The sequence below is a fragment of the Magnolia sinica genome, chromosome 1 (assembly GCF_029962835.1).
Source record: "Magnolia sinica isolate HGM2019 chromosome 1, MsV1, whole genome shotgun sequence".
NCBI classification, from domain to species: Eukaryota; Viridiplantae; Streptophyta; class Magnoliopsida; order Magnoliales; family Magnoliaceae; genus Magnolia; species Magnolia sinica.
Window position 1 is genome coordinate 20569769 of NC_080573.1, and position 15005 is coordinate 20584773.

At 39.2% G+C, this 15005-nt stretch overlaps 1 protein-coding gene across 1 annotated transcript; it reads left to right on the forward strand.

Annotated features, from left to right (window-relative positions):
* The first annotated feature begins 715 nt into the window (after positions 1-715).
* Positions 716-10824, forward strand: LOC131236890 (S-adenosyl-L-methionine:benzoic acid/salicylic acid carboxyl methyltransferase 2-like). The gene is made up of 4 exons (XM_058234448.1): positions 716-802; positions 1928-2332; positions 5639-5911; positions 10447-10824. Exons 1-4 carry the CDS (start codon positions 728-730, stop codon positions 10807-10809), a joined length of 1116 nt encoding a protein of 371 aa, XP_058090431.1. The 5' UTR covers positions 716-727; the 3' UTR covers positions 10810-10824.
* The last annotated feature ends 4181 nt before the right edge of the window (positions 10825-15005 follow it).

The window sequence follows — 15005 nt, forward strand, 5'->3', positions numbered from 1 at the left end:
GTGTTCAACTCTTCAATGTTGGCCGACAGAGATGCCCATGACTAATCCACTCCATTCATTATTTTAATGTATCCAAAAATCAGGCAGACCCAACACTTAGGTGGGTCACACAGACGAAAAAGCAATCAATAAATGCTTATCATAGGAAACTTTGTGGGGGCCACAGAAGTTTTAAATCTGGAAGATATTTGTACCCACAGTTTATCTGAGTGGCAGAAACCCTATGAACGGTTTGGATGGCATATAAAGATCACGGTCGACTCTAGGAAAGTTTCAAAGGTAGACGTTTCCGTTATAACCGTTTCATGCGGCATGTCTCACCTGAGGTTTGTATCTGCCTATTTTGTATTTCCATACTATTGTGGTCTTGTGAAACTAATGGACAGAGTGGATTTGTCATGGGAATATCTGTGGGCCCCAAATAACTTCCGATCACAGGAACTTCATTTCCATTCCTTTTCCATACATTCCAGAAGAACGTTGAAAGCTGTTCCTTTTCATCTACATGACTACGTGTCTTTCACGAGACCACAACCTCTAATTTGGTCGGGACGGATGATGTGGATACCTTTTCGATGCATTTTAAAAAAAATAAAAATCTTTTACACATTCTCTCTCTCCTTTCCTCTGTCCACGTGCGCACGTGCCACAACCCCTAGTTTTCTATGCCACTGAGTAATGCCTATATAAGCCGAAGCATGGCTCTTTACCCTTTCAAAGAGAAGCCATGGAAGTGCAGCAAGTTCTTCACATGATTGGTGGAGCTGGCGAGACCAGCTACGCCAATAACTCAACAGTCCAGGTCTCTCTCTCTCTCTCTCTCTCTCTCTCTCTCTCTCTCTCTCAAACTACATGGTAGACGTGGACAGTATACAGCATAGATCTAGGCCGTTCATACAGCGAGATGAGAAGGGAAGCTCTATCTTAGACGGCAATATGGATATATGTGTGGTGTGAGAGTAGTTAGGCCTGGGGCTGGGCCCTGGGCTGTTACTATATGTGGGTCCACTTATGGGCCTTTCTAATTAGGGTTTCTCTTTATGCTATTTTTTAAAAATTGTAAATAAAGGCATCCTACGTATAAATCTTTATACTTTCTATTATCAAATTAACATGATATTATAGTAGAGAAATCTTGACAACCTCTTTTACTGTATTACTACGTATATTTTAAGATTGGGTCAGGTTAGCGCACTTCCTGAGAGTGAGCCATGCCCAACAATTTAATTAATCGGGCTGGGTTGAGTTGTGTCTAAGAGCTCGTCAGACTATCTCTTTGTTTAAGTTATTAAGGGCATTTTTGTCAATATCATGCATGATGTGGGCACACCTAATAAACAGCCTTGATCTTGCAAAAAGGATTGTGGCCTCTTAGGCTTTTGGGCTTGGCCTGCTTCAGGCTGGGCCTTGGTGAATACTAGGCTCAAGGGCTGGGCCCAGACCTAAAATTTTAAGCCCATTAAATGATTGAGCTGGGCTAGAGCTGTGTTTAAGAAGTTGTCAGCCTGGCTCGAACTTGGGCCAGCTTGTAATGTATACCACCATGTGATAATTGCATTTTTTTAAAAAAATAAAATAAAATAAATCATATTTTGTTTTGAACATATGTTTTTTTGATATGGCATGTTAGATGGTTCAGATCATCAGTTCAAGGCACTCTGAGCAGTCTAAGCATTAAAGAAATAAATAAATAAATAAATAAAGAAGAAGAAGAAGAAGAAGAAGAAGACTGGACATCTCTTTTAAGAACTCATCTCGGCAGTCTACTTAACAAGTCTCGTCAATCGGACAATCTGACCGTTGGATTGGGTCAGATATTGGTATGTGTGGCACATAAATAATGGGTCTGGTTTGATGATTGGACGGTACACAACTCCAATATTTCAACTCATTTGCACTCACTTGATTATTTCTCGTGTTTTTACAGGAAAGAGCCATATCCAAGGTCAAAACCATAGTAGAAAAAAGTATAATAGACCTCTACTGCACCACCTTCCCAAAGAGCTTGGGCATTGCAGACATGGGCTGTTCATCAGGGCCCAACACATTCCTTGCCATCTCTAATATTATGGAAGCAGTGGACCAGAAACGACGTCATCTCGGCCATTCATCACCCGAGTTCCGAGTGTTCTTAAATGACCTTCCAGGGAATGACTTCAACAACATTTTCAAGTCCTTGGCAGGCTTCTATGAGAAACTCAAACAAAACAATGGGCCTGATTTTGGGCCATGTTTCATTGCCGGAGTGCCCGGCTCCTTTTATGGCAGGCTTTTTCCGACAGAGAGTCTGGACTTTGTTCACTCTTCTTATAGTCTGCATTGGCTCTCTCAGGTGAGCATCTTCATTCATAACAGGTTTCCAATGACTGCACCCAAGCCGCGCGCTTGGGCGGGATAGGCTACGATGATGTTAAGGTGGTACTGCACAAATTGGGGTCCACGCAATGTATTTTCACCATCCAATCCGTCCATCAGATGTGTTACCTTTGAAATCCCTTAATGCCAAAAAATCGGTCCAATCCAAAATAAATATGGGCCACACAGAAAGGGAACTAGTTAAGAGAGAGCTGTCATGCAAAAAAACGTAAATCTCTTGGCATGACTCTTTATCTGGACTGGATGAAGGGTCTGAACATCCTTGATTATATATACACAATTAATGATGAACCCCCACAATAATCAACGGTTGATGTTCCATCTCAACACATTCCTTGTGTTGTGGCCCATACAAATTTTGTTCTGAGATACTGCAGTTTTCTGAAGTGATGCATCTTAACGAACGGGTTGAATTATGTAATTTTGGTGGTCCCAATATCAAGCAGGGCTTTTGTGAGGCCCATGATGTATCGGTTTTATCCAAGCCGTCCATTCATTTTTTCATATCATTTTAGGGCATGAACCAAAATACGTAGATCCGAAGCTTAAGTTTGCCGCATCACAACATGCAATGGCAACGACAACCACCACACAAACCTTCTTAGGTGTTTATTTGCCATCCTACCCATTTAAAACCTCATATAGACATGGATGAAGGGAAAAATTCAAATATCAGCTTCATCGACTCGTAAGGAAATTTTAACGGCGGGCATTCAATCCCGAATGTATTGTCCACTCGAGTCTTGAATCTGCCTCATTTTTGTGGTCATATAAAAAAATGATCTTGCAGAATGGATGGACGATTGGATAAAACCCACACATTAAGGTGGGATTCATTGAGCCCTTCCTATACTGACTATTGATGCGGCAATCCCTTCCAAAATACTGGACACTTTAGTAAATAATGAAATAAAATGAAAATAATAATAATTACAAATACAGTAAAGTAAGACAAGTACAATTGAAATATATAATAAACGATGGGCTTTTCATTCGACACATGGAAAACGACTTCATGTTGCTGACGTGGATGAAACCACTTCTTTTCACTGAGATACACCGTGATCGGATTGCGTGTTTAGTTACTCAGTACGCTTTGGGCAAAATGTGAATGAATGTGGTTTATCCACGCCGTCCATCCGCTTTTTAAGAACATTTTAGGAGTTTAAACTCAAATTAAAGAATGCTTAAAACTCAAGTGGACCACACTACAGGAAACAATGGAAATAATGATTCCCACCGTTGAAACCTTTCTAGGGCCCACAGTGATGTTTATTTATCATCCAACCCGTTCATAAGATCACACAAACATGAATGAATGGAGAAAACAAATACCATCTTATCCATAACTTCCATGGCTCCAATTGTTTTTCACCGGTAGATGTTCAATTCACACTATTTCCGTGGCGTGTTTCATTTTTTGTCTTAAACCTTAAAATTATCTAGTAAAATGGATGGATGGATGGAGTGTATAAAATATATAAATCACAGTGGACCCCACAGAGTCTACTCAGTGGGCAATCCGCTTTCAGATACACCCCGCCGCGTGTTTGTAACGAACGCGGATTTCCTGCTAAGGCTTGCAGTAAGTTCCTGTGCTGGGAACTAGGTGTGGCCTACTGAGATGTTTATGAGAAATCCACTCCGTTCATCCGTTTTTTGAATTCAATTTAGAATATTAGGGAAAAAAGGAACCGGATCCAATGCTTAAGTGGGCCGAAGACATGAGAATTGAACGTCCAAAATTGAAATATTCTTAGGGCCACGGAAGTTTCGAATAATGGTAATATTTATGTTTTCAGTTAATCCCAGTAGGAACGAGGTTATGAACGGTACAGATGGCATGTAAACATCATCGTCAGCCCATGGAGGTTTCAATGCTGGAAAATTTACTAACCACCTTTTCCTTTAGTACGGCCCACTTGAGTCTTGGATCCTGTTCACTTTTGCTTAATATCCAAAAATGAGCTTACAAAACAGATGGACGGAGTGGATTCCTCACAAACATCACTGTGGGCCCCACCTCAGTTTCCAGCGCAGGAACTTCGCACAAAAGATCCGCGTTCGTTTGTAAGGGAGCCCAATCAATAATCAATAGTCGGGACGCGGCTTAGATACCGAAAGGTTGAGCAGCGAGAGTCGTTACTGAAGCCACGCCACCAAGCTACGGGGTCAGATCATACAACACATACATCGTGATGGGTCCCCACGTAGCTTGGTAACGTCACTTCAGTAGGACTCTCGCTACTCAACCTGTAAGTAGCTAATCCGCGTCCCAGTACTCGAGTGGGCAACCGACGCCGATTGGGTACCAACGCATCTCTCTAGCTGGGAACGGACAGGGACCTGAGGGGTACTTTGTGTATTGGTTTTATCCACACTGTCCATCCATTTTGCCATATCATCATAGTGTACCAGCTCAAAAATGAGGCAGATCCAAGGCTCAAATGGACGATACCACAGGAAGCAATAGTGATAATGGCACTTACCGTTGAAACCTTCCTAAGACCTACCATGATGGTTAAATGCTATCCAACCTGTTCATAACGTCACATAGACCTGGATGAAAGGAAAACAAGAATATCAGCTTGATCCAAAACTTCTCTGGTCCCCTAAAAGTTTTCAACTGGTAGTGCTTAATCCTTATTATTATTATTATTATTATTTTTTTTTTTTAATGGTAGTCTTAAAAATGATACGGTAAAATGGATGGACGGTGTGGATTAAACCCATCCATCAGCGGTGGCCCCTTGGAGCTCCTGTTTGCTCCTGTCGATGGACCGGCGGGAGTAGTACCCAATCAACGTCCGTGGGCTACAGCATGGGATACCATCACCATTAAAATCGTACAATTTTCATGTGGGGTCCACCGTGGTGGTGTGTACATCCCATCTAATCCGCTCATCCAACTTAACACATCAGGATAAATAGATCCCCCAGAAAATCAGGACATTCCAATACTCATGTGGGCCACGCCATATGAAATCAGAAGCTTTAATAATGATTTTACACTATTCCCTATAATGTGGTCCACCTAGGTCCTGGATTTGACTGATTTTTAAGATCCATGGTGGAAAAGTGATGAGATGGATGGTGCATTTTGTCCTACATAGCCATTAGTTAGTGTAAGTAATGCGTTGGGCGTGCCTACACAAGTAAGGCTAGCACAATTCTCTACACTACCAATGGCCCAGGTCGATTATTCAAGCCAACTGATGAACCGGCCGGCTCGGGCTAACCTTTAGCCATCATGGCATGCCAGGTTCCTCCAGGACTAGAGAATAGACCGGGTGGCGTTTTAAACAAAGGGAACATCTACATGGCCATGACCAGCCCTCCTGCTGTGTTTAAAGCTTACTTGGAGCAATTTGAGAGGGATTTCTCACTGTTTCTAAGGTCGCGGTCTGAAGAAATGAGGTCTGGTGGGTGTATGGTCCTAACACTCATGGGCAGGAGAAGCCTAGATCCATCTAGTCGAGAGTGTTGTTATCCCTTCGAACTACTGTCACAAGCACTCATGGAGATGGTCTCACAGGTAATACCTTATGCCATTGTGCTATCATGAAAGAGTAATACTACCGCGATCGCTCATACTTGATAAATATAGTGTTACAACCAAAATAGGAAACAATTTACGCACTTATGCAATTCTGCACACATCTTCAATGGGATCTTTGATTGCATCAACATCACATTGAAGATTTGTCAATGGCATTGAACTCTTTCGATTTCGTCGAGTAGTAACACCAAAACGTTCTAGCAACCAATATGGATTTTCTGAATTTTCTCGATGGGATCGAGCATCTATCGATGGAGTCGACATCTACTTGATGGTATCGAGTAGTCTGTCAATGATATCGACCAACCCGTTACTGACAGATTTAGGACATCGACAACACCCATTGCGGGTAACATAAATTTTTGTGGTGTCCACCATGATGTTTATGTGGGGTCACCTAAGATTTAGGAGGTAAGCCTGAAAATGATGCTGAATAAAAAAACTCAAGTAAGCCACACCACAGGCAAATGTAAGAATAAAGATGTCCACTGTTGAAATCTTTTAAAGGCCTACATTGATGTTCATATGATATCCAACCCCGTGAAGGGAAAAACCAAATACATGCTTCATCAAATACTTCAGCAGGTCTCAAGAAGAGTTTAATATTGTGAGTACCATTCTACTGTTCCTTGCGGTGTAGCCCACTTGACTTTTGGATGGACCTGATTTTCGGTCTTACCTATTAAATTGGTTGTATTATGTGATGGATGGTTTTATATTTCACATGAACATCATGGTGGGCCCATGGAGATTTAGGTTGCCTGCTCACTGGGAGGAGAGTTTGGGGCCAGTCCATTTAACTACTGGCCCTAATTTTGGGCTTAAGCCCATCTTCTAATGTTTTTAGTCTTTAAAGGAAGTAGGCGTGGCCTGGCCCATCATAGTAGTAAATTGGGTTGTGTTCAAGCTGGGGAAGGGCCTTGGTAGAAAAGGTAATGTTGTCAATGAGTTGAGCTCAGGCCTAGCAAAATCAAAATTTTGAATAGCTTGGCCCAAGAACCTTATTCGACTATAACAAAACTAGGTTGGGCAGGGCCTAAAAAAAAGGAAAACACTTGGGTACCTCAAGCTAGGTACCTACCAGGGTTACTTTCACTTTAATGTTTATGAAATCCATGCTACTCATCACATACAACCTTTTTGGTTAGAGCCTAAAAAATCAGGATGATTAAACAATTAGGTAAGCCACTGATTGCTTGCCTCCAAGTGCAAAGGTTCATAAGTAATATCCTGTGAATATATGGTCGATCCCACAGGGAGATGATTTATGAGAATGAGAAAATCATATGTAAAACTAACTAAGTAATGGAAACTAAATATATGAAATGATTTTGAAAGTTTTGAAGGTATGAAATTTAATTGAATTAAAACAATAGCAAAGCTTCAAAGTTCCACACATAAGTTAACGATCAATAAATTATGATGACTTTGATAACATAATTAGGATCCGAGCACTATGGTCGGCTTAATCGGTAAATAAAATAGTTTAAATATTTTAATAAATAATATAAAAGATTAGATAATCATGGATTAACACGATTAACATATATTCTCAAGCGCCAGTGATTTTAAGCATTCAATATCCATGAAATAATGAATCAAATAATGTAGCAGGTTGAGAACATCTTCCATCTAAGAAATCTAATTGATTTAGGTTAAGCCTATCCATCAATATGGATCTCACATGATAGAAACATATTGATCTCACATGAGGATAAAAAACCTAAACCTACATAATTGATAACATGCATACATCATTCATCTCATCATTAAAAACAATCAATCTTTATAATTTATAAAATCATTAAACCAATGTGTTCCCTTTTAGCTTAGGTTAGAGGGAACTAGAAAAACATAACTAAATTGCAAAATAGAAAAGCAACAAGAAAGCAAGAAAATAAATTAATAAAGATCTAAAAAGAACTTGTAAAGATCTAAAAACCTTAGGAAAAAACCCTAGATTTTGCCCTTGAATGCTCTGATTGATCCTTAGGAATGCCTTGGGAAACCCTATTTATAAGTGGGGAACTCCCTCCTTAAAACTGACTTGAAAATTTTGAAAACCGCCTCAAATTTTCTCACTTCGTGTAGGCTCCGCGTAACAACTTCGATGCATCAAAGGTCTTTCGATATGATCTTCGATGCATCTAAGTACTTTCGATGTAAATGAAAGTTGTCCAGAATTGTCCAGCAAGTTTGGCTTGAAAATAATGAAATTCTCGATTGTACTTTCGATACATCTAAGTATCTTCGATATGATCTTCGATGCATCTAAGTACCTTCGATATGATTGAAGTCTATTTTTGCAGTGCTTTAGAACTATACTTTTCTGGTCCCGGAATTTGTTTTCAGAACAATTTCCAGGATTCTTTTTTTTTTTTGTTAGCTTGTTAGTATACCCCACTGTCAGTTCACACTTCACTATTAGCCACCCTCAGTAGGGATCAATACCAAGACCTCAATGTTGAAACGAGGTATCTTCAGTCTACCACTTGAGCTATGGATCAGGGTGTGATTCCTTTTCTTCACTTCAAATCTTCGATTCTCTTCCTTCATCACTTGGTTTCCTTGGATCTTTGGCATGTGAATTCTTCAATCTTGGTCTCCTAAGATCCATTCCTTGCCTTGGTGATTCTTGAGTATTAAATTAACGCTTTTAGCATTCTTTTCAATCAAAGGTCTTACATTCACATTGCGACATAAATATGTATAAAATATATCATTAAGCATTATCATGTTCATAAAACCAAGATATAAATAGAGGAAAATATGCAATATTTGACACCCAACAACCTCCTAAAAAAAATTATACTTGCAACCTCTAAATTCATTACGTATGGTCTAGGTTTATTTTGGAATACTTTGTATTTTTTATTTTTTTTTATTATTTTTTTCTTTTATCCTAACGGGACACATCAAGTGAATGGATTTATGGCATATAAACACCATAATTAGTCCTACACAAAACTAATGGTGGGCTTTGCCTTCGATTGTTTCCCATGGTGTGGCCTACCTGAGCTTTGGATGATCATGATTTTTTAAGTTCAATTATTGGAACGAGACATCATACTTGATGGACGAGGTGGATCTCATGAAAGTTCCATCTCCTAGTCTACAAAAGTTACCTAGCATGTATGTTGGAGTTTTGCCATAAGGTATCATTGTTAGTGTCTCCTTAAAACACTAACTTCTCAAAAATAGATCTTATTTCAGCAGGGAGGGTACATCAAAGAAAGCCACCAATTCATCTCCTTTCATTTCTATCATGTGTTCCACATACATGGGTCCACCTATATAGACAACTATGGCATTTTTGGTCCTATTCCAAAGGCTGACACGTTTGGTTTTTAGTTCTCTTCTATCTATGATAGATCAGGAAGACACTTTTTTGATAGTAAAATGAATATCATCGACAGTTTCTTAATAGCATTTATCAAGTAAATCTGTATCGAAGTTTTTTTTTTGTTTTCTAGAAGCTTGGATATATCTAAATGGAGATCCATAGGGCTTAATCTTAAGGTCCAAACCTTGGAAAAGTTTTATTTTCCACCATGTTTTGAAAAAGCTGACAAAATCCTTAACACAAGTTACCCAAGCAGAGCTCTTAGAAAACCATGCCTAGTCATGGTTTATTTATTTGGGAGGCCTACTTTTGACCAAAACATGGCTTGTGTCTTAAGGACTGAGTCCAAGAAATTGTGTGGTGTGGTGGTTGAATCAGTTAAGCTGATCATTCATTTAGATGGCTTAGCTGTGGGATGTGGAGGATTGAGACAGGCTAGCTAATGTTACCGAGGGTTCACATGAAAAAAACATCTCACAAGAAGAGATCTTTGACTGGAGGGAAAACTATATATTCTAGCCAACTAGAGAGATCCACCTGGTTGGCAAGGATAGTTTGCCCATTGGTTAGGGACCTCAGCTGCTGCCTACCTGTCTATCAATTTCACAAGCTCACTATAGGACGAGCCCAAAAATGAGATGGATCCAAAACCCAGGTGGGCCGCATGACAAGAAATGGTGGAGATTAAAAACCTTCCTGAGGCCACAAAAGTTTTGAATCACACAAATATTTGTTTTTAGTTCATCCTAGTGGGAATAACATTATAAATTATTTGGATGACATATATATGTCATAATAAGCTATGGGAAGGCTTCAATAGTGAGTGTTTCCATTCTCACTTTTTTTGTTGTTTGTGTGTCACCCACCTGAGTTTTAGATATGCCTCATTTTTGGGTTGTTGCCCTACCGTGAGTTTATGAAATTGATGAATGGAGTAGATTTTTTATGGACATCATGCTGGACCCGCATAGCTTCTGCCTACAAGAACTTTGGGGGGGTGTTTAATAGTGTTAATTGGAGATCTTTTAGAAATTAATAACTATGATTAGTTAGGTTTAACTAGACTTACATAAGACAGTTTCTCATTTAAACTAACATATGAACATCACAAATTATTGTTGTTAAAGTATAGGAGAATCATAAATAATCAATTTTCCTTTTAATTCAGGGAATCATCAAAGAAGCAGAAGTGGATTCTTTCAATCTTCCTTATTACACACCTTCTGTTCAAGAACTGATTACTGTGATTGAAACTGACGGATCGTTCCATCTAGACCGACACGAAGTTATAGAATTAAATTGGGATCCTAATGACAATGACAATAATGAAGACTTTGCGTTCAATAAACTTACAAGAGGAAGGAATGTGGCAAAGAACACAAGAGCTGTGACAGAATCCATGCTTGCAAATCACTTTGGTGAGCTGATAGTGGACGATTTGTTTAAGAAGTTCGGAGAGAATGTGGCTGAGCACCTGACCAAGGAGAAGACCAAGCATGTTAATCTTGTTATTTCCATGACTAAGAAATGAATGGAGATGTGCATGTGATGCAGGGTTAAATAAATGAGGGGAGCTTGGTGCATTCCACCCAATTTGTAATGGCCCCTTTTTTTAGATTCAGTAAGAAAGAAACTTTGCCTCAATGGTACACTGCACTGCTGGATTTTTTAGATAGTTTACACTTCCCAATGATGCAACAAAGTTCTATCTATTGTTTTTAGTATTCAACTGAGCCTACACTCTTACAAAATCCATACCAGATCTTAAAGCTAGAATAGTATCTATTACTAATTTATACTAGACCATCGTTTCAAATACACTTATAAAGGAATAAGGTAAATTAAAATATAATCATTACATTTCACATTATAAAACTATTATTTTACAATAGTTTTTGGGTGAAATATATAATATAATTGTCATGCCCTGATATTCGATACCCGAGTTGGCCAAACCTGACTTTGAATCCAAGCCACGATTTATATTTTAAATATTCACAATCATAATTTCTTAAGAATTATATAAAAATAAACCACACATTTATAAAATATATTAATACATTCAATATTGTTATAATGTTCTAGACCCTCTTTCGAGTTTCCACTACACACACACACACATTCATTCATTCACCGTATACAATTAGAGTAGAAGACTACAACTACAAAACCAACTAGAATTTCATTCTGCTTCGCTCCTTGATTAAACTCCGTGCCCTATAAAATTATTTAAATTGGGGTGAGAATAACATCTCATTAGGATCATATTCTGCCAACTTCTGAAAACTGTTAGATTTATAACATTAACAAAATAGAGTTGAAAAAAAGCAAAAGGAGAGTAATATCGTGAATTGTAATGCAAGCAATGCACAAGATGCAATGCTTTTCATGAATCAAAATTTAAACGATTATCATTATCACTTTTCATAATCCCTTATCAATCCATCCTTTTATAAATGTCCAGTGTAGTGCACTTGTGCACGACATTTTAGGGCAAATTTAGAAAAAAGCACCGATGCTATGTTTTAGGGAATATAAGGCAGAGCATCGTGTTCATTTTCGGATATTTAAGGCATAGTACTAAGTATGTCATTTTAGGACAATCCTTGGGAACAACACTGTTCCTTTTTGGTCCCAAGGCAGAGCACTCGTGATTACATTTAAGGGAACCTAGGACAAAGCACTAAACACATCATTTTAGAGAACCCAAGGCAGTGCACCTATGATCTCAATCTCAATTCTAATAAATAAAAATCTAATGTAGTGCACGGACCAAAACAATTTTAGAGAATTTGTATAATTCACAATAAGGGAACCCGAGGCAGTGTACAAACCGAGATAATTTTAGGAAACCCGAAGTAGTTTACAACTTCCAACATATCAAAGTCAAGACATAAACATGCAATTCATAATAAAATATCATAAAATATGATGAAATAAAAGAATTTTGGAATAATCTTTGAAATTTATAAAAATTCTGATTGACATTCAAATGGGACCCTCAAGATCACAAAAATTGCATGCTCTTAACATAAATTGATATGCTAACCATATCTTTTCAACCGTCCATCTGACAACTGCCATGTGGATGGTCATAATTGCTAGAGAATTTTAAATATGGGATGATTAAAGTAAATTTTTTTTTTTTTTTTGAATAGAAAGGGCTAAAGGCCCAACCCATAAAATCCAGGCCCACTAGGGTTGTCAATGGGCTGGCTAGCCCATCAAGCTCGGGCCTGTCGCACCTCAGGCATGTTTCATAATCGAGCCGGGTTTGTGCCATGTACAACACCCCATCAGCTAGCCCATTACAATGTGTAAAAAGTCTCGTTTACTCATAATACTACTCCAACCCACACCCCATCTCTCTCTTTTTGCGCTTCAACCGGACCAACCCTTGGGCTCGAGCCAGACTATTTTGTCATGTCATGAGTGTTGGCCGGGCTCGATCTTATGCCGAACAATGTACACTAGACACAACGAAGCTTGGTTGTGCCTTAACCTGGCTTGTTGACAACCGTAGGCATTGCCAAAGTAGTTTGAAGTTTGGGCCCAACTAACAGTGGCCCACTAGTTTGAGATATCCATGCCGCTCATCAGGGTCACAACATCACCCTGTGGCACAAATGCAAGCTGGTCCACTTGTTGGTTGGTGGCAGATGTGTATTGAATATTGGTATTTACTCACATTTTTATTTTTGGGCCAATTTTCATTGTGGACCACCTAATGAGTAGGGTGGATCCAATGGGCCAGATCTAATGTGGCAGCTGGAATTAACGTGTGAGATCTGGTGGGTTCATTAGGTGGGCCCCTTAGTGAATGCATCCCTAGATGAGTGAGGGATTCACTATGGTTTCTATCTATCTGAATGGTCCACATATTGCAATGTACCGAACCCTTGTTGTGGGCATTTTTGTATTCAATGTGAAGGTGCATGGGTGACCGGAAGAAAGCATTTAATTACTTAGGACGATAATTATAGTATATTCAGTCGATCCCCATGTGACGTGTCCAAAATTTTGGCCTACATTGGGGTGACGAGCCTCTCCGTAATGACCAATGAGAAATCAAGAAGGATACAAGCCTATTACATCAAATCGGAATGATCTCGCGACCACCCCACAATTGCATTTTGGTGATGACTCTTGTATCAATTGTGGGCGTCCTCCATATGTAGATGGGGTGCCTAACCCTGTGTGTCTGGACTGTGTCATCTGGGTCCTTTGTGATCAGTCGAGCCAGTGTTAGTCCCTCATTGGCTGGAGAGTTGTTACTTGGGTGATAAGCCCATAAACGAATCAAGGGACACAGGTACGGAGCCGCTTCGGCCGCCCCGACCCTCGTGATCTGGTTGAGACCACAATAAAATGAGTGTATCCTAGCTTCCCTAATATGCTGGATGAATGAAACTTAATTACTACTCAGCTAACATATGCATTCATCGCTTTGTATTAGATAAGATTTGCGATTAGACGTTGGGTCACTTGTGAGGAAGCATTGACATATGCAAATTAGGTGTTGAAGTCGCTTGTGAGGGAGTGTTGTTTGGAAAGAGCATGCATCATGTCATACCTTCATATGTGCATTTAACAAACGTATTTAGAAATTATGTGATTTCTTGATTATCATTACCTACTCTGATTGGGTTGATAATATGGGCAACTTAGAACTAATGGAACCAATGAGTTAATCACTCACTCCCACTATGAGACGATGTTTTAAAACACCAACCATGCATCGTTGTTGTTGCAGGTGGTATCAAGGCCTCCGGCGGCTAGGCTTGGGTCGGCTTGCACTTTCTCCGTGATGCCTTGGGAGCGTAGGGCGAATTTGGAAGACTTTGCTATTTTTTAATTTTTTGCTTGAGTATGTTGGAGTCCCTAACTGAGTGCGCTCCGTATGTTGATTTTACTGTATGTTCATTATGGCTTGTATAATCTCCATTTTGGCGATCACCACTATTGGAATTGTATTTTTAACTATTAGCCCTATATTTCTGGATTTTTCGTTATCTCGATCTCAATTTAGATTCGCTAAGTTGAATTTCTTTACTCTGATTATTCGTGTATTGAATGAATGTAAAAATGAACGAGGTCACACCTGCATTTTCATTGGGTTCATGCTCGGGAACTCGAGGCTGGGGTCTCTGTACTCGGGTACCGATTTTCAGGGCGTGACATATAATCGGATCCTTCCCATCAGAAATTTGGATTGATTAGCTATCATCATTATTGCATTACATTTCAATCTTTGTTTGTGAGAACTAACCTTATTCCTTAGAAATTAGTCAGATTTTATTAAGTAGAGACAATACATCTGTACGGGCAGAGGGGGTAGCTAACACCTTTCCCATCTGTAATCATGGTCCCTTATAATATTTGGAACGCAAACTCAAGAGTCATTTTAGGTTTAAGGATTTACAGGTTCGGTTTCTACAGGGTCTAACCGACTGTAGGATTGAAGTAATTAGTTAGTGGCGACTCTGGTCAAATGTAACACCCTCTTAACTCCCAAGACGTGGAAAGCTAGCTAATCCCCCCACCGGGGATCCAGTGTCCATAAAATGACAATTCTGTTGAGGACGAACTATTCATACTAGTCGCAACCCAACTTGAAAAAATAAGATCATACAAATTCTTGAGGAATACCAGTTCTCGCACATTTGCATTTGCATCTGCATCTGCATCTGCATCAACTTTCATCCCGAAAAATTAAAAAAGAATAAA

Excerpts from the sequence above, each read along its gene's own strand:
- LOC131236890 (XM_058234448.1), top strand. The coding sequence starts at position 728 with ATGGAAGTGCAGCAAGTTCTTCACATGATTGGTGGAGCTGGCGAGACC. Across the intron at positions 803-1,927 it reads CCAATAACTCAACAGTCCAG|GAAAGAGCCATATCCAAGGT; the intron begins GTCTCTCTCTCT and ends GTGTTTTTACAG. Across the intron at positions 2,333-5,638 it reads GTCTGCATTGGCTCTCTCAG|GTTCCTCCAGGACTAGAGAA; the intron begins GTGAGCATCTTC and ends ATGGCATGCCAG.